We start from the raw sequence: 23,967 nt of genomic DNA, 5'->3' as shown, positions 1-23,967 counted from the left end.
CACATGGCAAGGGCAGGACATCAGCTACCATAAACCTGATGAGGACCTTATTAACTGCAGAAGGGAAGACACAGGAGCGAGATGCCCACAGCTTTATGTAAGTTGCTAAGGAGTCAATCTACAAATATTTATTTATATAAATTAATTAATAATGGCCACACACAGAATTTCTTTTTTCTGTTGGAATTAACAGAACCTAACAGCTCCAATTAGAAGAAAATGCTATCATCACAGGAGAATGGACATAGAGACTATCAGAACACGAACACTGACCCCATGAGTATTTTTTTTTACATGTTTGCACGTTGCAAATATGGATGTATATGCACATACAATTTGCAATGTGTGCACAGCTGTCCACTGCAATGACAGTTTTCTACTGTAACAAAAGACAGGAAGAGTCTGTTTCCATTAACACTAAATTACACTCACACTAGCAGCCTGCCCACCGAATGCCGCCAGTCCACTGGCTCCCCTGCAAGGCTTCCCTAGGTCACGGATGACTTAGTCTCTACCCCTCAAAGAGCCCCATCTGCTTGCTTCCTCTAGCACAAATGTGACCTTTTCTCCCCAAGTGCTGTCTCTGGGTCCAGCTATAGGCATGACAGCCGGTGAGAGTCTGGTTCAAGAAACTGATTTCTCTCCAATAGCTCTGTGAAGTTCTTTTCAGGACTCGGAGCAACACAGCTATCTATATAGCTGAAAATGGTATTTGCTGGTTGCACTTCACACCCTCTTCTCTGCTTCTTGCCTTCCAGGAAGTCTACTTTTCAGTTACAAGGACTGTTTACCCTGGCTTATGACCGGAGGGGCACTCCCCTCCTTCCAGTGTGTTTCCTAGTCCTCTGCCTCCATTCATTTATTTTAATAAAGACTGAGGGTAAATGTGTCATTCTAGCATCAAGAACAGCTCTGGGTCCTTCACCCACCACCTCAAATGAACTGAGGAACCACAGGTTTTGAGAGGCACACATCTCCGATTTGAGCAGCATCCACCATTAGGTCAAATACTCCCCCTGCTGATAATGTGGAAGAGAAGACTACATTCAAGGAGAACAGACTTGCCCCCAGGGTCTGGGAGCTGACTTCTAAACTTTCACAGTAATGAAGCCATATGAAAGTTAAAAAGAATATTTTTAAAGAGAGGAAAATCAAGTGGACCCTCAAAAAATTACCTTGCTTCGAATCTTCGCTTTTCACTGCCAGCTAAGCATTATAACTTCACTTAGCAATCAGTTCCAGCTTGCCCTCCTCCCTGTTCCACCACTGTATAACAACCAGTGGTGAAGAACAAAAGGCTCTAAAGTGAGTTACTGGAAAGCCACCAATTCATGACACCCGCATTCTGAACAATTACCATCAGGCTGTGAGATGAAAATCTTAAAGGCAGGAAAGTTGAAGGGACACGCCACAGCAGAGACATCAAAATTAAACCTGCCCTCAGAGAATGGAGCTCTCTGGGCACATTCACTAAAGTGATAAAAGGGTTTCGGAGCCCAAGCTTATACCCAAGATAATTCTGTATATATGTTGTCTAGGACCCTGTATACTTTATCTCGGCCAAACCTCTCTTCTCTCCCAGTTGAAAAGCTTAGTGCCAAATGTATCACCCAAAGGTTGTAATTTGCTGTTGTATCCTTAAGTGTCTCCTGTTGCACTGTCAGAATTTACAAACCACTTTCAGACCTTCAGAAAAGTAAACAAACAAACAATGAGTTCATGGCTAGCGCTGAAGGAAAAAACAACTCCACACTGCTCAATAACAAGTTGGGACTCCAGCCATTAGTCATCAAGAATTCCTCAGTCCCTGAAGTCATAGGGTTTGGAGTAAATCCAAATGGGATTCTGCTTTTTTAAATTCCTTATATTGCATTCCTACAGACTTCCTGTGCAAACCACTGTGAGGCATTTTTATTATTCACAGTCACACACTTCCACCCTCATGTTGTTGGCTTAGGAGTTCCTTCCTCAAAGAAACTGTACAGTTAAATTCCTGAGGACATGTGCAGATCACCTGGGGCAGTAAACAGGCTGTGTCATGCACTGGCACAGCTCACAGACTAAGTGTTCAATACATATTTGTTAAATTAAACTCCCTCCTCATTCGTCAACATCCACGTCTTAGACGCAATCCTGAACTGTGTCTATAAAGTAATTCATAATTGTTTATCAGTTGTTTACAAGCAGCTGATCACCATAGCATCTCAACTGCTCCACGCACAAGATCCCTGGCGGTAAGAAGGTTATAAGCAGCCACCCATGAGGAAAATTCTTACAAGCAGATGAAGGTTTAGTGAATGAAAGATGACACCTTTATGACAAACTGGCAAGAAGAAAAGTCCCCACAAATAAAAATTACTTTAAAGTATTTGCCAAAATAAATACAGCTGAAACTAACCCCTCGTAGCAAACTTAAATAAATTCTAAGAATGATTTGGGGGAAGAGGGGAAGGAGAGGACATGGGACAGTTTCGAGCTGCCTTCCGCCAATAATATGACTTCCCCCTGGGAGTCTCTTTACAGGTAAGTGTCATCTATTTCAGTTTCCACAATACAGACCAAATAGTTCAGATAGAAAAGTTTCTACAGAATATCTTGGATGACCTTGAGTCTAGATTTAGTCAACAAATGCTCATTGAGTTCTTCCTGTGTGCCAAGCGCTAGAATAACACACAATCCTGGCACTCAAGGGGATCAAAATGAGGCCGGGAGACAGAAATTGAACTCTAACAGTGTGAAAAGTGCTATAACAAGGGAAGGAGAAAGTGCTATTTACAGGCCCTGGGCAGGGGGGAAGGGCTGGGAGGATGGCATTATTTTTTCCTGGGCAGGGCAGGAAGGCTTCACAAAAGAAGCAGCATAAAATGGTAGAGGCTGAGGATAAGAACACATTTTGAAGGATGTTAAGATAACTCTGGGGAATCCGAAAGCCGACACCACATCAATTTTCCAGTGGCTGCTTTGCCTCCACACCTTTGGCGGCAATATGTATCAGGAAGTATGTGTCAAACAGACCTCCTAATTTCCTGAGTTCTCAAAGGGTCCCTGTCCAAGATAAACTTGAAATAAACTAGAGCCAGGTACTGAATTTAGGACTCTAATTTTCCTTTACCTGTGGGCTTTTAGTAATAACATGCAAATTATTAAGGCTCTACAGGAAGTTAAATGCTAATTACACTAAGATTTTTTTTTTTTTTAAAAAGTAAAGTTGGCATCATTATGCATATGACAAGAAAAAAAAGAGCTCACTGTTCCTTCTTTCCTGGTACTCATCCTTCATGGTTTCTCTCTTGGTAGCTCTTGATACTTTCTACTTTTCCATTCTCTCAAGAAATAGTATCACCCAGGCATTTCTGACGCAAAGGTACATGCTCACACAGTCACACACAGTTTAAAAAATATAATACATGGACTATTGTCAGTGCCAAATGCAGCTGTAATTATATATTTCTTTTGGACATGTTTTATGTTATTAAAGCATGTAAATACTTTATCTCCCTCAAGTTTTCCAGAACCCTATTGGCAGAGAGTCTTTTTCCTTTCTCTTTCCAAAGCATCGAATACAATTTCCTGAAGAGATAGTCAAACTTGGTTTCTGAGGGCTCACCTTTTCCCAGCATAGCCTTTGGAAATATAATTTCATCTCCTTCCAACAAAACACACCTCTGGCTTCCTTTATCTCCCTTTTTTTTTCCCCTACAGAGGTGTTCCATTTCTTACCCTAAATTTCTGCTTTTCCTTCCTGCACCTAAACTTGCTGTGTAAGGCCAGAAACTATGTTTAGTGATAATCTACTATAAATCACCCCACGTTGCCTTAAGGATAACAAAACTTTTGTCCCAATCACCGAGAAATGAAGTCATTTTCCTGAGCTCCACTTGTCCACAGATAGCTATCCCAATTAACCAGGCCATTTAAAAGCCAAAGCACTTTAATTAAAATTATTTTTTTAATGTCATAAAACAATGCACCATCTTTACTTATTAAGAAGTCATTTTCAGTTTGCTGATCTACAAAGTAGATAATACACTTAATTTGCTTGGAGCATGGAAGCTCTTCTCAGCATATCCACAATACAGTGTAAAGTATTCTTTGTGTTGTGCCCTCAGCAACTGAACACACACACACGTGCACACATACTACATCCAAAGGCATACAGGAGTTATCACAACTTCCTGTCTCTCAAAGTCACGTCTGTAACTGGACCAGGGGCCAGTTGCTGATGCTACGGATATATTTTACCATCCTGGGCACACCTTTTTAAGCCAGCAGGTCTACCACAACTTTGTAAAGAGCCTTGTTTTATAAAGTTTTATCACTTTCTGATCCACAGCATCATATTCCACAGTGTCAAATGAGTTTTATGTACTAGCAAACATTGCTCCCCCTCCAAACATTGCTACAGACTCCTCTGCCAGTCTGTTAGCACAGACACCATTATTGGAAGGGTCCTCACCGAGGACGTGACACTTGGTACCAACTTCTCTTAATAGTTGGATTATGTACAGAGAGCTGCATGCAGCCATGCTGGGGAGGGTGTGGAGGCAAATGGGAAGATGCTGGAACGCATGCCTTTCCAATGGCTTTCAGGGCACGTGAGACCCAGCCGCACTGGGTCGTGGCAGGGATTCACCAGGAAAGGAGGAGGGCCAAACCACGGCACAAAGACCTGGGCATGGGAGATACAAAATGGACCTTCTAGAACACTCTCACGGCAGCAAATGCACAATGAACGCTCCAGCTGCTTCCCAGAGAGAAGGGATGGGCCCCAGGCATTCAGAGTTTTCTTCCTGTCCCCACAATTTAAAAGTTCTTAAGCTAATATGCACCAACCAAGCAGGAAGAAAACCAAGAAAGACCTATTGTTACAGCAAAGAAGAGTAAAGCAGAAGCTCTTTAGGCAAAAGCTCCCATTAGTAAATGAATACCCCGCACCCCTCAATGGCTATTTCAGACGCCACCACCACTAGCTAGCTATCTAGAAATCTACCCTGGGAGAGGAGACGACCTGGAACAGGATTTAAGTTTTAATATTATCTTTTTTTTTTTTGCAGTACGCGGGCTTCTCACTGTTGTGGCCTCTCCCATTGCGGAGCAGAGGCTCCGGACGCGCAGGCTCAGCGGCCATGGCTCACGGGCCTAGCGGAGCGGCATGTGGGATCTTCCCGGACCGGGGCACGAACCCGTGTCCCCTGCATCGGCAGGCGGACTCTCAACCACTGCGCCACCAGGGAAGCCCAATATTATCTTTAAAAAAGAAAAAAGAAGAAGGAGCAAGCCATAGTACTCCACTAGAAGTGTTTTCCATTTAACAATATAAAATGTCTACCCAGTTATTAATAAACTTATAGAAGTTCTACAGATTAGAGCAAAAAAAATCTTTGGGAGCAAAAAGCAAAATGTCATAGAAAACTAAAAATTAAATAAGTTCACTGCTAGGGATTGGTGGCTTAGGTAATTGAAACTGAGAATCATGGAAGAGATCTACATAATAATTAGCTGCTGAGTTTTCTCCTGTCACATACTCCCAAATGGAGTATTTAGTGTTCAGCAGACTTATTAACGAATAAATGCATTAACTAGCACCTCATTCTGGAAGGCTGCTCTTGGCAAAAATGGAATATCCACAAGGCAGGGCAAGTTGATTGCTGGTGCACGCTGCGGGCTGGGCTGAGCATCACATTCTTTAGAATCATACGTATTACATCAACTTTCAGAACCATAGGTCCACACCACCTAACAGCACAACACCCTGCCACTGGACAACATGCATAGGAAGGGTGAAGTTTCTAGACCCCAAGAGACAACCTTCCAAGCTTCATGGTTGGCCTGAACCTGAAACATCTTTACTGAAGATCTGCCATCCTGCACACACGCAGAGAGCTTTCTGGTCCTGTGGCTCAGGGATACAGAGGGAAGGGAGTTGTGGTAGCAGCAGGTCCCTCTGCAGAGCCTCATCTGTTTCATCCTCCCAACATAAGGCACCCAAGTGTCCATGTGGCCAGGGCCCCTCCTTTCATGCACGATCACTGCTATGTTTCTTTAAATTCAGCTGCTCCTTAAGGAAACTCCCTGGCAAGTGAAAACAGCAGCAAAGGTAAAAGAATGCTGAGAATTTGGCTGCTGCCTGCAGTATTAGGAAGAACAGCAATTACTCAACTCTCTCTTAGTGTCAGAGGCAGAAATAAGCATGTGAATTTGGGCAAGTTTTGGCCTGTCTTTGCTCAAGCTTCTCCCTTTGTAGTATCTGTCACCTCCCTCCCTCAGTCATAATAACTAATGAGGTAAATGAGAAAATGGAGAAAGAGTGAAGGCAGCAGGTCAGCAAAGACATGGAAGAGAGGCATAAACTCTACCTTGAATCCAGACTAGGCCACAGTTAATAAGGCTTAAAGATCGCTGGCATTCGAAAGATGTTACTAACTTCCCGATAACTATGTTTTGCTGTCTCCATTGCCTCACAATAAACATAACTGCGGAAGAACTCTTGATCTTTTCCTCCAAGCCCTTCCGTCTAGGGCACTTGGCAAAGAGTCATGTAGACACTACCACTTTTTTCTTCTCTGGCTTGCAAACAAAAGGTAATATTTGACTCCTGCCCAGCACTTCTAGGTCATAAAAACATTGATCTTATGACTAGAAGGGCCTTACGATATCATCTGGTTCAGTTCCCCTGCCTTTAGGTAGGTAACTATTTAATTCTCTTTTGACAAATTAAGGCAAAGTCAGGTCAAGGGAAGCTGAGGAGGTTTTATTTCAGTAACCGGGCTATTAGTGGATGAAGGAAGATCCGGAAGCCACGGCTATTTTTTTCTCCTTAATCATACTACTCTCATGTACATGAATTTTGCAAAGTTTACTTTTCTGAGCAGCCCTAAATCCTTCCTGCAACAAGTGAGGATCTATATAAATCCATTCATTCTTTTGATGAAAATATGGAAATTTATTTGGCCTTTCATTTTAAGGTCGTAGACATGGTAATAAATTTTCCTAAAATTTGTCTGAAACCTAAGAACTCAGTATTTCTGGACAACACACAGCATACCCAATCTTTCTCAAAACATTTAAAAATCCTTCAAAGACTTTGGCTTTCAGAGATAAAACTGTCTAAAATCTATCCCCTTTTCCTCCCTCAGAATGTAAATGCCCTTGCCTTTAAAAAGGCAAAGCTCCCAACTCTGGAAAGTGAGGGAAGGTTTTCAAGATCTGCATTTGACAAGACTATGGAAAGCCCTGCCTCTGCACAATTATAAACACACACTCTGAGGGGACCAAGCCCACACATCCTGTATGCACGACTCCTCACACCTTATGGGTCTGAAGTAGTCCAACTAATTCTTAATACTGAAAGTCCAGTTCAGGCCACACTCTCTCAAGACAGTTTTACCTTATTTTGGCAGGTCTTTTGGAGTCTTAAAAAAAGAGGTATCACAAGTCTCCAATATTGAGATGCCTTTTGCTTTATCACAGTTGTGAACTGTTTTGCTTGTGGCCTTTGGATAAGATAATAAGTTACCTCTTGTAGACTGGGACTTTGCAGGCTCAGGTTTCATTGTGCCCTGCCAGAAATTCCTTTCTGTTTTGAATCTGAGATGTTTGTTTATGGTTTTTTGTTTTGAAATGCTAAACAAGATAGGCACAGTTTCTAGTTACAGCCTATACCTTTTTTTTTTCTTTTTTTTTTAAACCTTGCCATAGTCAGAGTGGCTGGTTGCTAAGGACTTCGCTAAAATTTCCAAAGAGCAGACTCTTCAGATTCTCTTCTGAGGAACTTGAAATGTAAAATGACAACACCTTAAAATACCATGAACACTTAATTTTCTTTCTTAAATGTTCATAAAACAAGTGTTCCCAGGATATTTCAAAATGAAGGTGTTCTTTTTGGATGTGACAAACATACTTACACAAAACTCTGAAATTTGGAAGTTTATCTCATCTTGTAGGTTACATGTTTGAATATCAACACTCTTGATGAAGCACTACAATGAAAGGTACTAGAGAGTTTCTGTTTAAAAAGAAATTCAATTTCTACTGTGTGATAATAAGGTTTGGTTGTCAAGAAGAAAATAAAGAGTTTTAAACAACTGATTCCAAGGACTATATCATCATATGTTTCTTTCTCCTTATTCCATTAACAGCCAATATAAAGCATTTGCCTTATGAGTTCTCAGCCCATATTTACTGGATGAACACGATACTTAGTACGAGGTATGAAGGAAAAGTCACAGTTCTGTCTTCCTGAAGTGGGACCACACCTATACTAGAAACCAAAGAGACAAGAACGTCAGGTGTTTTCATTCTAGGTGTTCTTTTCTAGCCTTCCGCTGCAGCACACAGACTCTCCAGAGAAACCACAATGCAAATCCACAGTAAAGCTGCAGTATTAGTCCACATGAAAGATGGATGGGACACACTGGATCAAGAAAAGCAACGCGGATGCACTCTAGGCTGCGCACCATCTCCTGCTCATTCCCATGCCTGCCCTGGTCTCTAAGCTGGCAGGCTGGCTGCTGCTTCCTTCTGGAACCTCAGGATCCCAACTTGCCTTGCCTTGGCGATGCTCCGTGGGGTCTCTGATGACTCCAGCCATGTCTGGAAACCCACACAAAACTTCTAACAATAAAATGAAATTTAATGCACTTTCATGAAACCATATGCCATCCATGTTAAGATAGGTCACCTTTTAAAAAAATATTTATTTGAAATAGCTCTCCGGAAGTAAGGATTCAAACTGCAAAATAGAGCAGATGTCCACCTTCTCCTGAAGGACTAAAGGGACTGAGAATTACAGTCATACTGGATCAAACCAATGACGGTTTTATTGGCCCAGAGACCCTGGACTCACGCCCCTCATTCTTAATGCTTCACAGTCCCTTTCTCTCTGACAAACACCAGAGACCATAGTTCTTGGAGTCCCCTGTCGAAGAGATTTAGTTAAGTGTGGTCAATGCACAAAGAAGATTTTTTTAAAACTTATACAGAGAGAAAGCTAACAAAGAAAAAAATGAGAAAGGACAAAAAATAGAATGGAAATTAGAATATTAACTACCTTTTAAAAAATCTATTTGGTACCAGGTACTATACTGGCCATTACATATATTTTTGTGTGTATACACATGTATATACACAGATATACAACACACCTACATGTAATCATATATATATTTAATATAGGTAATAATTCTCTCCAACCCTAACTGTAATTACTTGATAAAAGCTATTAATATTCCATTTTCACAGATGAGGAAACTGAAGCCCAAAACAATTAAGCAAGCTGGTTGTTCACAGCTGAACACAGTTGATTTAAACATAGGTTTGTGTGGGGACTTCCCTGGTGGTCCAGTGGTTAAAAATCCATCTTCCAACGCAAGGGATGCGGTTCGATCCCTGGTCGGGGAACTAATATCCCACATGCCGCGGGGCAACTAAGCCTGCGTGTCACAACTACTGAGCTCGTGCACTCTGGAGCCCACGCGTCACAACTAGAGAAAAGTCCACGTGCTGCAACGAAGAGCCCGCAGGCTGCAACGAAAGATCCTGCGTGCTGCAACAAACAGCCCACGTGCCACAACTAAGACCCAGTGCAGCCAAATAAATAAATAAATATTTAAAAACAACAACACAGGTTTGTCCGGCCCCAAGGCCTATTTTCTTTTTCCTACAACATCCTGCACAGATGAGTGAGAAGGAGGGAAGAAAAAAGACCTCCAGGCCTGGCTTGCTGCTGCTCCCCCCTAAATCCTCCCTGGTAGTCACTGCCGGAGTCAGGGCCCCTCTTGGTTGCCCTCAAGATGCTCAGCACTTCCTATCTCAGGGCTTACCAGCTGTAAGGAACTGTCCTGGGCTACAATGGATTGTCCCAGTTGTCACTATCTACCTTCAGACCACAGCCTCTGTGAAAGCAGGGCCCCTATCCTATTTATTTTGGTTGAAAACTAATTATTAGACTAGCAGGTAACATTATCAGTTCTTATTATACGCCCTACTCGTGCTACATGCTTTACAGGCACTAGCTGTTTGCTACTTCAAGTGTGGTCCTGGGATCAGCAGCATTGGCATCACATGGGAGTTTATTAGAAATGCAGAATCTCAGGCCCCATCTGGACCTACTGCATCAGAACCTTTATGTTTAATGAGATCCCCCAGGTGATCTGTGTGCACATTAACATTTCAAAAGCACAGTTTTGTCTCATTTAATCCTCAGAGAAAACATAGGTGGTACCTATTACTATTAACAGCTGGGAAACTCACGCTTAGAGAAGACAGGTGCTATCACTAGAGTTCAGCACAAAGACCAGAGCCAAGGCAGCTGCTCAGTAAATATTCATGGAAGAGGATGGCAGGGAAACAGGTAGGGCTAGAAAGAGAACGGAGGAATGGCCTGGTTAAACTCCTGACCTCTGGTTTTGCCTAGCTTGTACCTACTGCCAGGACAGGTCAGCTGCAGCAATACAGGCTGTTTCCTTAGCTCCAGCCAGGCCAAATCCTGTGCTGACCAGCAGTATGGACACTTCAGGAGCTAGGAACAAAATCTTCTTCCAGAATAAAATGTGAAGGAAAATGCACATTGCTGATACGTGTGAGTTTAGGTGCTCCTCCTTCCCCAAATGAAATATTAGTCCACAGATAAACGGTTAAATTTATAATTCTTACAACTTAATGCAAAAAAATTCAGATTCCTCCCTCTTTATTTTTACCCGAAATACACAAATTTTGTAGAAATTATTTAGACCAAGTGTAACAAATGGGCATCAGGAGGAAAGGTAGCAAATAGCTTCGGAGGCCTTTAAATAAGTTTTTTAACTCAATGCATTTACGGTGTTGGGGTAGGAGGAGACCTGAACTCAGTAATAATTCGCTTTCTAAGAGCCCAGACTCCTCGATCAATTACTGAGGTAGATGAGGATTAAACTGAACAAGACAATGAGCCCGTATCAGGTTATTTTACTTCTGGTTAGTAGCTTTGCTGTTTACCACGTGCTAGTCATTCTTCTAAGTGCTTCACAGAGATTCCTTCACTGAGTCCTTATAGCAACCCTATTATTAACCCCACTAAACAGATGAGAAAACTTAGATGCATGGAAGCAGAGAGCAGATTTGACCCCAGAAGCTAAGTTTCTAACAATTACATTCTTGGATCGAGGTATAAGTATTTCTCACAGAGAATTAACTGGGGTTGGGAGAGAGAGATAAGGAATTGAACCCTGTTCACTTAGCAACTGCAGAAGAAAAAGGAATCTCTTTTGATTTTTTTTCATGTGGGCCCAAAGTGAACACTTACCAGCATTTACCTCAAGGGCATTCTTAACTTTAAGTATACTCAACCATCCCTCTGTCCTGTCCGCAAGACCGACGAGGTCTTGTCCAAACACAGAGGTTTTCCATGATTTGATTAGGCTAACTGGCCAGGACAAGTAGCAGAGAGTGGGTGAAATCAGGAGATGCTGATAAACGGACACCTCTCAGTTCACTGCCCACGCTCATCTGCCTAGTGGAACAAGCTAGAACAAAGAGAAAATCACTCCCAAAAGGAAACTTGCCATTTTGAACCACAGCTGGTACAGCGTTAAGAATGCAGCCTCATTCTTAGATGTTGGGAAACACCTGATATGTATCGCAAACGCTCTGAGAATGGGTAGGATCCCTTCCCCCACCAAAAGGGAGCTCTGACTCCGAATTTTGAACCTAGTTGGAATTTGAATTCTCCTTTTCAGCTTTGCCACCAGAGCCTGAAGATCATCTCAGATCCTGTGATTCCTAGAACAAATTTTACCCACATACCTCACCAACTAATCATATACAGACCTGAGAAATCAGTTCTACTTGGTTTGAACTTAAGTAGACTTTTGAAGGTCTTGCCTCATTCTTCATCTTGATTAAAAGAGTATCTGGAGGGCTTCCCTGGTGGCGCAATGGTTAAGAATCCGCCTGCCAATGCACGGGACCCGGGTTCGAGCCCTGGTCCGGGAAGATCCCACATGCCGCAGAGCAACTAAGTCAGTGAGCCACAACTACTGAGCCCGCGTGCTGCAACTACCAAAGCCTGCACGCATAGAGCCCGTGCTCTGCAACGAGAGAAGCCACCGCAATGAGAACCCTGCGCACCACAATGAAGAATAGCCCCCACTCGCCGCAACTAGAGAGAGCCCGCGCGCAGCAACGAAGACCCAACGCAGCCAAAAATAAATAAGTTTATAAAAAAAAAAGTATCTGGAGTAGGGCACAGGTCTGAAAGGTCCCCAGGCTTCCCAGCACCCCACCCCGACCCCAGCAGAAGGCCTTGCACAGAGGAGATCAATGAATGAGTGAGTGATTTCTATGCAGAGAGAAGTGAAAGCTTTAAAAATTCAGATGTGGAGAATTCGACCTCTGAGAAGGAAGGCTTTCAATTTGTTATTCATGCATGCTTGGCTAGTCCACTGTTTCTTCCTCAAATAATTAATTGAGCTTTACTGGGGGTTGTCTCCAAAGCCCTCACACTGCCTGCGCCTTGCGGAACACAGTGTTACAGGAACCCTGCTTCACCAAATATATTTACCTTCCAGTCATCTACCATCCCCTACCCAGTGGTATTTACACACTAAAGCGGCACTGCCATCTCTCATGTTAGTGCCATAGCCTGAAAGACGTTAAACACACCCACATTTTTCAGGAATTTCACAATTAATGTCTGGAATGTGTTTTGGATTATTCTTCAAAGGATGACATAGTTGCCCTAAGATGAATTCAATATTTTTCCCTTCTCCCATTTGTCATTCTTTAGTCTTCCCACTCCATTACCTTTTTAGGGTCATCTGTTTTATCTATTTCCCCCCAACTTCAAAATTCTTGTCCCTTGCCTCCCCAAAATGTTCCCTTGTTCATCCAGATCATTGCATTTTAAGCAAGCCACACCAAACACAGAAACCTGCACCATATCACTAATACCTCCTACAACTGGCTGTAATGCCAGTTGTAATGTAAAGTTTAAGGATTATTCAGTTTTCTTCATAAATTATTAATAATAAATAATATTATTTATTACAATAAATCAACCTGTATGTTCACCACTGCACTGCCAACATACTGCTTATAGATTTTCCCGGTCACTGTTAAATACGTGTTAATGGCAGCAAAATCTCCAGACTTGCTATTTTTGCCCTTCTGGTGCTATGCGATTCATCTGTCCTTTGCCAAGTGTTTTATGTGACTGGACTCCTCAACGACAGTGAGGGCTCTGTAAGCTCAACAGTCAAAGTGAAGGTCACGAAGTCCTGTCATTTGTATGAGTGCGGTGAATAGTCTCTCCATGTTTTGTCAATATTTACTTTGGGGAAGAACTAATTATTTCCTTGTTTACTTACACTGGTTCCTCTTCCCATGCCGTATTAACGTGATTTTATAGACCCTCTGCTTGCTTCTGTCCCTGGCATCTAAGAGCTCACTATACCTAAAGACTTCTGAGATGGAAACTGGAACACCTTCCTCAAAAACAAGGAGCCCTGGTTTTTTAAATTTTTCCAATGCCAGTACAGGAGTATTAACTTTTCCCATCCCCTCTTCTATTTATTTAGTAAAAATTAAAATCCATGGACTCTTAACTCTAAGTCCTACGTTACAGACGGATGAGAGGAGATCTGTGGCCGGTGCACAACGCAATGGTTTGGTGCATTCCCTGGCCTCCTAGAGCCTGCTCTCTGGGCCTTGCTCACCTCAGATCCTCCACAAACCTTCTTCCAAGGAGCCATCATCTCCAGTGACTGAAAAGAAACCATAACCTTCTAACGCCAACAGTTTCAGAAAACAACATTACATTCTTTGCACTAACTACCCAGCCCACATCCTTGGTTCTACTCACTGCCCCATGAGAAGTGGGTGGGAAGAAAACTTAAAATACCTGGGGTAAATCAAAGGAGGACTGTGTTTTGAAAGAGACAGTTCTTAGATGGCAGTACTGAAAACACGGAAAGTTCAGTTCCATAAACATGAAGCCACTGAGTAAATAATCACTGGGAGAAAAAAAAAAAATTGGTGCTTATCCTCACCTGGCTCTAATACAAAGTTCTCAGAGCAGAGCCACTCCATAGTGCCCACCAGGTTCCAAATCACTCTGTTCTCACAAACTGTCAAACTCAAGCCATTGCTGCCTTTTCATTACTTAGAGAAGGCTGGTCATGCTCTCCCAGCCCCACCCCACCCCTTACAGAAGCATACTGAACTATTCCACAGAGGAGGACAAATGGTCCTCACCCCTCATCTCCAAATATAATCCTCACTGGCCAATCAAAACATTCTTCCTAGAAAAATCCCACTTCAGCAGTTTTTCAAAACTCTGTCTTTGATCTCCCAAAGAGATCTCCCACCCAGTCTTAGCCCTCAGGAGTTCAGAATCCAAACTTATTTGTCTGGCTTCTAGGCGATTTACCTAGAGGCAGGCAGCCTAACCAAGGAGCAGGCCACTTAGGAAGTTGCAAAGGGCAACAGGAAGACTCACCAAATCAGTGGAAATGGGAAAGGGATCTGTACCTTCCCAGGGGCCAGAAAGCACTTTATAGACAGAGCAGAGAATAACGTAGGTATCTGGCTCCCTGCTCAACTTTAAAAATGCATGTAGCCAAAAGTAATTTTTTTAAGGAATAAGTAAGTCTGGATTTACTCAGTAATGATCTAAATGATGCTGAAAAGAAGTCCAAGTGTATGTGTCACATGATTCACCCTTCACATCATTTAACTTTCAGAAAATATTTTTTCTTCAGTGTTCTTTCTATGGGGACGACTGTTCTTCCATGTATTCAATGCACATTCACTGAGAGCCTACTATGGGCCAGTGTGCCTTAAAAACCTAAGGCAGGGAGCCACAATTTGGAAGGGGTTCATTTCTGCCCCAATTTACCTAACTCACTTTGTGAACTGCAGTTAAAAACACAAGTTTGTTGGGGTTTTTTTTTCCCTCACAAAGCCAGTATGGGGAATGATACAAATAAAAATTACTGCAAGTTGGTAAATAGAGCAATGTAATTTGTATTTAAATTATATCATCGAAAACAGGTAGATTAGTCACGGTAACATTTGTATACCATGCAATATGTTTTCTCAGTGTAGTCTATTAAATAAGAAGTTTTCAAAAGAGTTTTCATTAACAGATACAACCAGTAGGGGTCATTTTAGTGCAAAAATTGCAGCAAAAGAGACTTCCACATGAATAAAATGTATCAATTCCTATTTGTTAGTTATGTGTGAATTTCTGAATAAAAATGGAAACTGAGGGAAACACTGGCCACTGAGAAATTTCTTGCCAATTAACAGGAAAACAAAAGAGAAAGTCAGCACCTTCTAGATTATTACTGCCATGGAATGACTCCTCTAATTCTTAAAAGGGAAGAAAAAAGGCCACTGACTTATCCTGTTTTCCATAAATCTTGTAGTAAAGTGAAAATTCTTGGAATTTTAGACACCCTATTGAAATAGCCGTCTAAATCCAACCATTATATCATGCTAGGTAACACTGCCCTTCTTTGGGTTCATGGATTTAGAGTGCAACTTGACTGCTGCTTTTAGAGTTCTAAAAAACAAAATAAAATTAAAAATGCCCTGAGCACACAATTTTGGTAGCTGAAAACAGTCTGGCTAGATGGGAAGTGTTGCTAGAGAACACTAAATGAGATATCATCACGGTAATAAATACTTCCAAGCATTTTCAAGGCTAATACCAAGTGCGTGGGGTGTTACCAGAAGAAACGAAGCTATGAGGGATCGCATCATTTCAGAGGAATGAAACACTCACCAACAAACTGCCAAAATAACTCTATACTATGATACCAGAATGTTGGTGCCAAAACACTTGATTACCGTGAATGTTCCCTGAGCTCCACATTTCCTTCACCAGGAATCTATCATGAAGAAACAAAACAAGGGTTAGAGTCTTTAGAACCTTCCCAAGTCCTTCTCAGAGCAGTTTCTACCACATTTAACCTTGTTTCAGGTTGCTTGTTCTTTTTAGATTTATGGGAGGCTGGCTTAAGTAAATTACACAGTCCAAGTGGCAGGGTTCAAATTCAAAGATGCATCTTTTCCTCCAACTCATTCAGAATTCCCAAAGTCAAACACATAAAATGGTATCAGAAGTTAATCGCCTGGCCGTTTTTCTTTTTGTGAGAAATAAAAACGTTATGGGACTTAACACCAGGTGAGAGGCTTTTGTACTTGAAGCAAACAAACTCTTCTAATCCAATGTCCTAAGGGTGCAGGGGTGCACTTCCCTCCAAGAGTTCCCTTCACTCATTACTGCCCACTAGCCTCCAAACCAGAAAGGCCTTCCTGACTTGCCAGAACTGTCCAAACTTTAAAAACTGAAGTTATCAATGAATATGCGTGTGTGTAAAGAAAACCACAGAATGGAACCCTTTTTTTTTTTTAACAGACCCATTTTATCCTTAAGGCTGCTACCTCCTTTCTCAGTATCCCAGCACAATAAACACACATACACACATAAGGATGCTTCAGAATAAACCCCTCCCTGGTCTCCTGCGTGCAGGCTGTGAGTACTAAGGAAGGGACGGGGCAGAGGGCACCTGTCCCTCCTCCTCTCCGTTCCTCCAGAAGTAAGGCTGCTGCGCTCTGCTCATACACCAGGATGCCCCAGAACAGCATCTCGCCCCAACGTCAGCCCAAGCAGGGATCCCACTTTTAACTGATGCTGAGTCCTTTTAATTTGGTATTAGCCAAATAAAAAGAACTCACTGCGTCTCTCTAGACCCCAAACCTCACCAGGCACCCCGAGGCCGAGGCCGGCGGGCAGGGCTTCAGGCCGACACCCATCAACAGTGGTTCTCCCAAGGAGGGAGGCTCCACTAATCTAATCTTTCTCCCTCCGTCAGACACCATGGTGCACAATACTTAAGTGCAGCAACCAGCAGAACACAAAAAAGAAGGAACCGGCAACATGACTGGAAACACGCGGATATCTGATCTTAAAAAGCTGCCACTAATAGAAACAACTTTTCACTCCTAGGTGCCGGCCTCCCGCCCCCGCCCCTTCATTCAGGAAAGAAAGCCTTTGACCGTCTTCAATAGGCAAACAAATGAGTAACCACCGTATGTAACTTCCACTGGGCTGACATATTCCGGAGCTGAAATTGATTTATATGCGCAGGAGGAGGAAGGGGGTGAAGGAAAAGCGCAAGGAAAAAATAATAAAAGAGTCACACAGGGAGTGTGAGCTGGAGACACGTCTCCTCCGCCAGCAGAAAATGGACTTTCACGGACGCGGTGCAGCACTCGGTTCCACACTGCGCTAGTGCGGGGAGGGCGGCAGGGGCTGGACTCCCCGAGGGGCTCGCGACAGCCTCTGCAGTGCCCCCTGCCCGCGGCACCCTCACCTCACGGCCGGGCCACCCCACCCAGCCCCAGCTGGATGGGCCACACGTGTGCGCGTCTGTGCGCGGCCAGAGGCGATCCCCCACTCGCCGGCCCCCACCCACGAAATCCAACCTCGCCCGCGGCTGACCAAGCGTCAGGGGGAGCCGCGAGCGGGAACCAAGGGACGCGGGGCTCTCTCCCGGGGGTGGTGGGCGCCCCTCCTCCCGAGGAGCCCACTCTCCTCGGGCAAGTCTCGGGCAAACTTTGCTCGGCGCAACCAGCGCCGAGGGGGCGGCGCGGGCCAGGTGGGAGGGGGCCAGCGGCTGGCGACCTTACCTTCGCAGACGCCCACTTCGTACTCGGTGATGGAGTCGCCATTGAGCGGGGGGCGGATGACACAGCGCAGCCCCCGGTCGCAGGCTCCGTGGAGCCCGTAGGCGCCGCCGCAGCTCTCGTTCCTCTGGCGGGCGCACATGTAGCAGCAGCCGCAGACGCCCTGCACGATGCTCCCGGGGCAGCTCCTGGGCTCTTCGCACTTGGACTCGTCGCAGGGCAGGCAGACCAGCGCCCGGGTGCCGGAGCGCGCCAGCAGCAGCAACAGCCCCAGCAACGAGACCAGGAGGTGCCCGCAGCCGGCCAGCCCCCTGCCCCCCGCCACCAAGTACATCCTCCTGCGCCGCCGCCGCCTCCTCCTCGCAGCCGGGCCGGGAGCGGGGCGGGCGCCCTCCCCTGCGCGGGGCACACGCGCCGCCGCCGCCGCACCCGCAGCCCGCGGTCCTCGCCGCCCCCCTCGGGGCCCCCGGGGCGCGCCTCCCCTCGCGGGGCGAGGCCCCCGCCCCCCGTGCGGGCCGCGCCGACCCCGAGCCCACTAGCGTTGGCGCCAGCGGTGGCTTCCCCTCCTCCTCCTCCTCCCGGGAGGGAGGGGGAAAATTGAAAAAAAGTTTCCTCCCGGCAGCTCCGGTTCAACCCAAACTTCTGGCGGCGGCGGCGGCTGCGGCTGCGCTCGGCTCCAGCCCCGGCTGGCGGCGCCTCCTCCCTCTCCTCCTCCGCGTCGGTCGGCCCCGCGGCGGTGGCGGTGGCGGCGCAGCCTCCGGGCCGGTCCCCGCCTCCCGAGCTGCCGAGTGGGCGCGGTGGCGCAGCAGAAGGTCCGCGGCGTCCGCTCCGCGCGCCCGGCTCGCCTCACTCCTGCGCCGCTCCTCCGGGCGCTTGTTTATGGCTCGAGCCTCGGCCGCTCCGGCTGCGCCCTCCCCCATCCTACCTCATCCCCCAACCCGCGCCCACCCCCCCACTCCGCGCCGCGCGCCGCTCATTGGCTGCCCCCCCACCCCGCCCGGTCCGGCCGGCCCCCTCCCCCCTCCTCTGCCCTCCCTCCCCGGCGGCCGGGCCCTTCCTCCCTCGCACGCCTCCTCCTCCAGGCCTCCCCCTCCTCCTTTTGCGCCTGCTGGAGCCCGGCGCACAGAGCCGGCCCTGCGGCCGAGTCTTCTCGCGCCTCTGCGGCTCGGGCATCGCCGGCGCGCTGCGGCTCCGGGCGCACCCGGCAAGCTGCGAGAGTCGCGGCGTCCCGAGCGCCCGCCAGCCCCGGGGCCACCGTGGCTGGCCTGGGAGCCCCGAGGGCGAGACGGCTGCACCTCTGGGGCCGGCTTTGAGTTCGGAGAGTGGCGGGGAACCCGGAGCTCGGGGCCGAGGGGATTGCTGCAGCCCTTGGCTGGGGCACCCGGAGGATCGAACCCCGGGAAAGGAAAGCAAATGCATGGAACCTCCGCAAAACTGGATGAGAACCCATCTTCCACTCGAGCTGGGAATAGACTTTGTAAAAGATATTATGTAATGGAGTCTCGGGAAGCTCGAGACGCCTCCAGCGAAGCTGCTGGTGAATTAATTAAGTGCTTTAAATGGTCTAGGTAAATATTCCGGGGGGTGGGGTGGGGAGAACTGTTGGGGGCCGCTGTAGCTTGAGTTGCGTTTTAACTGTCCACATCCTGTATGTTTTGTCGCTCTGCAGTCTGTGCCGAGGTGCTACGTTAAGGGAGGGGGCGAATGGAAAGTGGACGTGAATTTTTCTCCCTTGAGTAAGGCCGAATACTGGATTACTACAAGTCTTGACATGATTAGACCTGCATATCCCATGCATCATTAATGTCATCTGACATTGCCCTTTTTTTCCCCAAGCTCATGGACAAAAGTGGTGGGTTTTAATTTTTTCATTTATTGTGAATGTGCTAATAAAGATGTTCTTTGTGTTAAACCAAGTAAAGAAGCAGCTGAAGTGATGCAAAATGCATCGTGTGGGGATTGTTTCTCATCCATAGCTGTCAGAAAAGCTTCTCGAAATGGTAGGCTCTGTAATGGCCCACCATTCACAGGATGTGTTACAGGGTCAATAATATTAGTGAATTAACAAAAAGTGACTTGGATCAGTGTGGGAAAAAAAAAAAAATCAGATCTTGTGGCAGGTGTGAGATGGGAATGGCCGGCCGACCTCTTGATCCAAGATGGTCTGGCTGCAGGAAGGTGGCAGCCAAGTGGATCTGAAAATCGTGACTAATGAACCCGAAGTTAATAGCAGGGCAGTGTAAGGAGAAAAGAAACAAAGATGCCTTTGACATCTTATGTTTGCAGAACTAATTTATACTTTTTATAAATATTTTGGTTTAACCACTCTAATCCTAAACGGAAAAGCCAAAGATACCAGTGGAATAGTCACCAGTCACTGGTATCAGAAAACTAAACATTTCTCCAATCATATTTGTCCTGAGGAGGGGAAGAGGCTCATTAATTATCACTGATTATCAGAGGGTAATAGAGAAAACATTCAACAGTGGAAAGGGGGGAGTGAGCACCCCATTTTCTGGAAGCATTTAAAGAGCTGTCGACATGACTAGTTTCCAGGGAGGTTGTAGAAACAATTCCTGCATTTGTGTAGGACATCCGGTTAGACGACCTCCAAAGTACCTCATATCCTAAAGTTCTATAATTATAAGTATTAAGTAGTAAAAATCATTTAAAATATGCTAGATATTCTATTAGCAAAATGTAAGAAAAATAAAACACAACACTGTTAAACATGATCGTTTCTTGTACCCCAACAAGGCACCAGAACTCCACTGTGGGATTTGCCAACAAACTGTCATCATTGAGCTGTGTTAAAAGGCCCTTTCCACTCTTGCAGAGGAGGTTATCTATATTTCTGTTCAAATGCAAGTATAAAGACATTATTAAAATGTAGCAAGTAACATTGTGGGACTCAACAGGAAAAGCCAAGGTCAGGCAATGGAAAAAAATACAGAAGTGAGAAAGCTACAGTAGGTTGAAAAAAGAGAGTAATAATCATTGCCATGGTCTTGCTTTTTTGTCTGTTTATTTTTAAAGGCAATATATTAAAGGTTAGGGAAAGCTACAGATTGAACACAGGCAAGGGACAATGTAGACAATCCATCGTTCCTGGGATTCCGGAGGTAGAACCTCCTGCAAGGTAGATAGACACAGGTGATAGTCTGACTTCTCGTGGGAATTCAAGTCAGACTAAGTTGGATGTAATAGCTGAGAAAATTCAAGTTACATGTGGTCCTTTGCCATAGAATTAATAGAGAAACAAAAGAGAAAACAAGCATAGTTCCTTAAAGCCTATAACTAGTGGCAAATAAGAAACCTGCAAGGGCATGGCAGCTTATCTGAAACTAGTGTGTGAACTAGGAGCTCAGTTACGAAATAGCTGTTTCCTCTCTGGGATCTAGGAGGGACCATAGGTGGCCAGAAGCCAAGGCAATGAGATTGGGGCTCAAACACAAAAGGATTCCCTCATCTTCAGAAACCAGACTAAGGATACAGAAGAGGTTAGTTGGGCCCAACATGATGACTACTGGGGGCCAAGGGAGAAAGATGACTGGGAGGGATTACATAGACGCTGAAAGGCCTGTACAAATGTAAGAGTTAGAAGTATACACGGAATATGGTTTAATGCCTCCTCTTCTGGGAAGCATCTTGAGCTTATTCCCTTAGCTATTCTATAACATTTTATAAGTACTTCTGCTTATAACATTTACCATGTTATATTACAAATGTTTATATATATATGTATATATAAATAAAATATATAAATAAATATGTTGTATTATAAGTCTTTCTCTAAATAGCTCTGACTCACCCCCATTAGATTGTCAGCTCATTGGAGAGGCCAGGACTTATAAGAATGCATGCATGCAGGAGTGAGTTGACAAAGAGAAGGATGGAAGAATTACAAACAAAAAGATATTTGAACATTTCTGTCTGTGGCCCTTCTCTCTTGGTTTTAGGAAATACCTCTTTAAAAAAAAAAAAAGCACTATGGCTGGTTGGGGCAGGAGGGAGTCTTCCAAACTGGGGATAAAACAAAAAACCCACAGGTCTGAAAGGAAAAGGAATCAGAATATGCGGTTGGTGGAGGTCTGGAAGAAGAGAAAGTCCGCCCCCTATTGGCCATTGTGGGGGTCAGATGGGAGGGGTTTGCTAAATTGTTGAAAATGTCTGAGAAGCAAAGTGCCCAGCTGGGGGCCTAGCAGTAAGTGGAAATGAGAGGGCAATAGACAGACTGCTAGTGTTAGAGCCCTCCTCCTTAGATACGATGTCTAGCCCAGCCTCTCTACTGTAGTCAACTCTGGGAGGTGCGTGCTGTGCGTGTTTTCTTTTCCTGAAACTAAAATAGAAATGTAGAAGTTATCTTTTGAGTCAGATACACAGACTCTTAGAATTGAGTTGCAAAAAAAGTGTCATTGTTTGATAAAGATGTTGCATACATACTAGAAAAGTCTTTGAAGAAGCCAGGACAACAGCAAGCCTGACTTCTTTCACCCTCTTCCCCCCACCTCTCTGCTCCCCCTCAACTGGGATCAGCTATGCATGGATTCTCAGTTATCTAGGCTTAGGCCATTTCAGTGACATAGGATCCCTAGTTTGGGGGCTAAGCGTCTGATCTTGGGCTCTGAACCTGGTACTTGGACTCATTTTTATTAAGGGGGGAGGCAGTTCCTGTCTTATCTGCCCCGCCCATGTATGGCAGCTGCTTCAGAGCTGGCAAGGATGTGCACAGAACAGAGATTCTCTTTAAGGTTTGGCCTAGGATCCTGTCTCCCTTGCTCATCCCTTCTGAATCTGTTTCCCCTTCTGTAACATGGAGACCAGAATGCAGAGGACCAACCAGAATGCAGAGGACCAACCACACGGGGCACAGTGTGGATAAAATTGCTGTTCTCCTTTTCTGTTGTCATTTTTAGAGTCCTTCTCCTTGAGGGTCTCCTCGGGCTTTATGCTTGAGCTGGGATCCCTGCTCTGTGATATCTCAGCACCTATTCCTATGTAGCATCTGCCTGACCAGATATTTGCTTTTCTTCTTCTGATCATTCAGTTGGTCCCACTTTGGCAGTCTGTCTAATCTTGGGCCGTTTGTGATATTTTCTCGGACTCATTCCAGTCAAAGACTTATTTTCAAGGGTAGTCATTAATAATGATAATAATAATAGCTAACTTTATAGAGTGCTTGCTAATAAGCACTTCATATGGTTTATGTTAATTAATCTACAGAATAGCCCTATAAGGCCAATGCCTTATAGTATCTCCAATGCGTTATGTTTTCTCCACTTTAATAGTTGAGGAATCGCAGGTGCAGGAGGTTGTGTGATTTGCAAGGGCTCAGAGCTGTGTGAGTGGCTTTCTGGTTTGGAACCTAGTGTGTTAAACTGCCTCATGCAGTAAGTTGGGGAATGGCAAGTTGCTTTTCTTTGCAGTTTTATTGTTTTTTGTGGACCTACTTTAAATTGTTAATATCTATGAGGGTATCTTGCCTTCTTCCCTAATTTGCATATGAAAAATAGTGATTAGTGTTTTTTCTAAAAATGGAGATAGCTCCATTGTTTTCCTAATTACTAAATTACAATATTTATGTAGTGTTTCCTTTATGCATATTGACTGATTGCCTGGCTATATTACCACTTCTAATCCTCACTCCAGCCTGATGAGGTAGGTACAAAATTACTTCCATTTGGCAGGTAGGGAACCAGAGACACAGAAAGGTTAAATAATATGCCCAATATCATATTTATTTAAAAGCAAAATTGGGATTCAAAACCAGGCAGTATGGCTCCAGAATCCACATTGTGCAATACTACTCCTAATATATATTCTTTACAAATACATGCCCATTGAGGGGGAGGGTGAGAAAATATGTTTTTTTAAAAAAGAAAAAAATAATCCACCCATAATCCCACCGTTGAGATATTAACCACTCTAATAACATTTGTTATACGTCTTGAAGCCTTCTTTTCTCCTTCAAAGTATAAAATAAAAGATGGAATAGTCATCCTAATTTATAATTGCCTTTTCGCTTATCTGTATACATAGCATATTCATCTTTAGGATCAATAACTGAGTCCTTCTTACCACTGAATATTATTTCATTGAATGGGTGTATTATGTTATACTTAATCATGACATAATAATATACTTTCAAGGATTTTTTTTTTTTTTTTTTTTTTTTTTTGCGGTACACGGGCCTCGCACTGTTGTGGCCTCTCCCGTTGCGGAGCACAGGCTCCGGATGTGCAGGCTCAGCGGCCATGGTTCACGGGCCTAGCCGCTCTGCGGCATGTGGGATCTTCC

General features: G+C 44.7%; 2 protein-coding genes across 2 annotated transcripts in view; one reads left to right on the top strand and one right to left on the bottom strand.

The window, feature by feature from the left end:
* CRIM1 (cysteine rich transmembrane BMP regulator 1) overlaps window positions 1-18,068 on the bottom strand; it is a 209,870-nt gene extending 191,802 nt beyond the window's left edge. The window contains 1 exon segment of the mRNA XM_032652482.1: window positions 17,674-18,068. Within this exon segment, the coding sequence (XP_032508373.1) occupies window positions 17,674-18,004 (331 nt within the window). The 5' untranslated portion in view covers window positions 18,005-18,068.
* A 481-nt stretch (window positions 18,069-18,549) lies between these two features.
* Window positions 18,550-19,768, top strand: LOC116764000 (formin-like protein 14). Its single transcript, XM_032652242.1, has 3 exons — window positions 18,550-18,665; window positions 18,753-19,238; window positions 19,340-19,768. The coding sequence occupies exons 1-3, from the start codon at window positions 18,550-18,552 to the stop codon at window positions 19,389-19,391; spliced, it is 654 nt and encodes a 217-aa protein (XP_032508133.1). The 3' UTR covers window positions 19,392-19,768.
* The last annotated feature ends 4,199 nt before the right edge of the window (window positions 19,769-23,967 follow it).

This window comes from Phocoena sinus, chromosome 13 (assembly GCF_008692025.1).
Source record: "Phocoena sinus isolate mPhoSin1 chromosome 13, mPhoSin1.pri, whole genome shotgun sequence".
NCBI classification, from domain to species: Eukaryota; Metazoa; Chordata; class Mammalia; order Artiodactyla; family Phocoenidae; genus Phocoena; species Phocoena sinus.
Note: the sequence above shows the minus strand (reverse complement) of the source record. Positions and strands in the feature narration are given on the sequence as shown.

What these genes read in the sequence shown, in the direction of transcription:
- LOC116764000 (XM_032652242.1), top strand. Translation starts at nt 18,550, where the DNA reads ATGGCTCGAGCCTCGGCCGCTCCGGCTGCGCCCTCCCCCATCCTACCT. An exon ending in ATTGGCTGCCCCCCCACCCC is followed by an intron (nt 18,666 to 18,752) that starts GCCCGGTCCGGC and finishes CTCCTCCTCCAG; the next exon opens with GCCTCCCCCTCCTCCTTTTG. An exon ending in AAGTGCTTTAAATGGTCTAG is followed by an intron (nt 19,239 to 19,339) that starts GTAAATATTCCG and finishes GTCGCTCTGCAG; the next exon opens with TCTGTGCCGAGGTGCTACGT.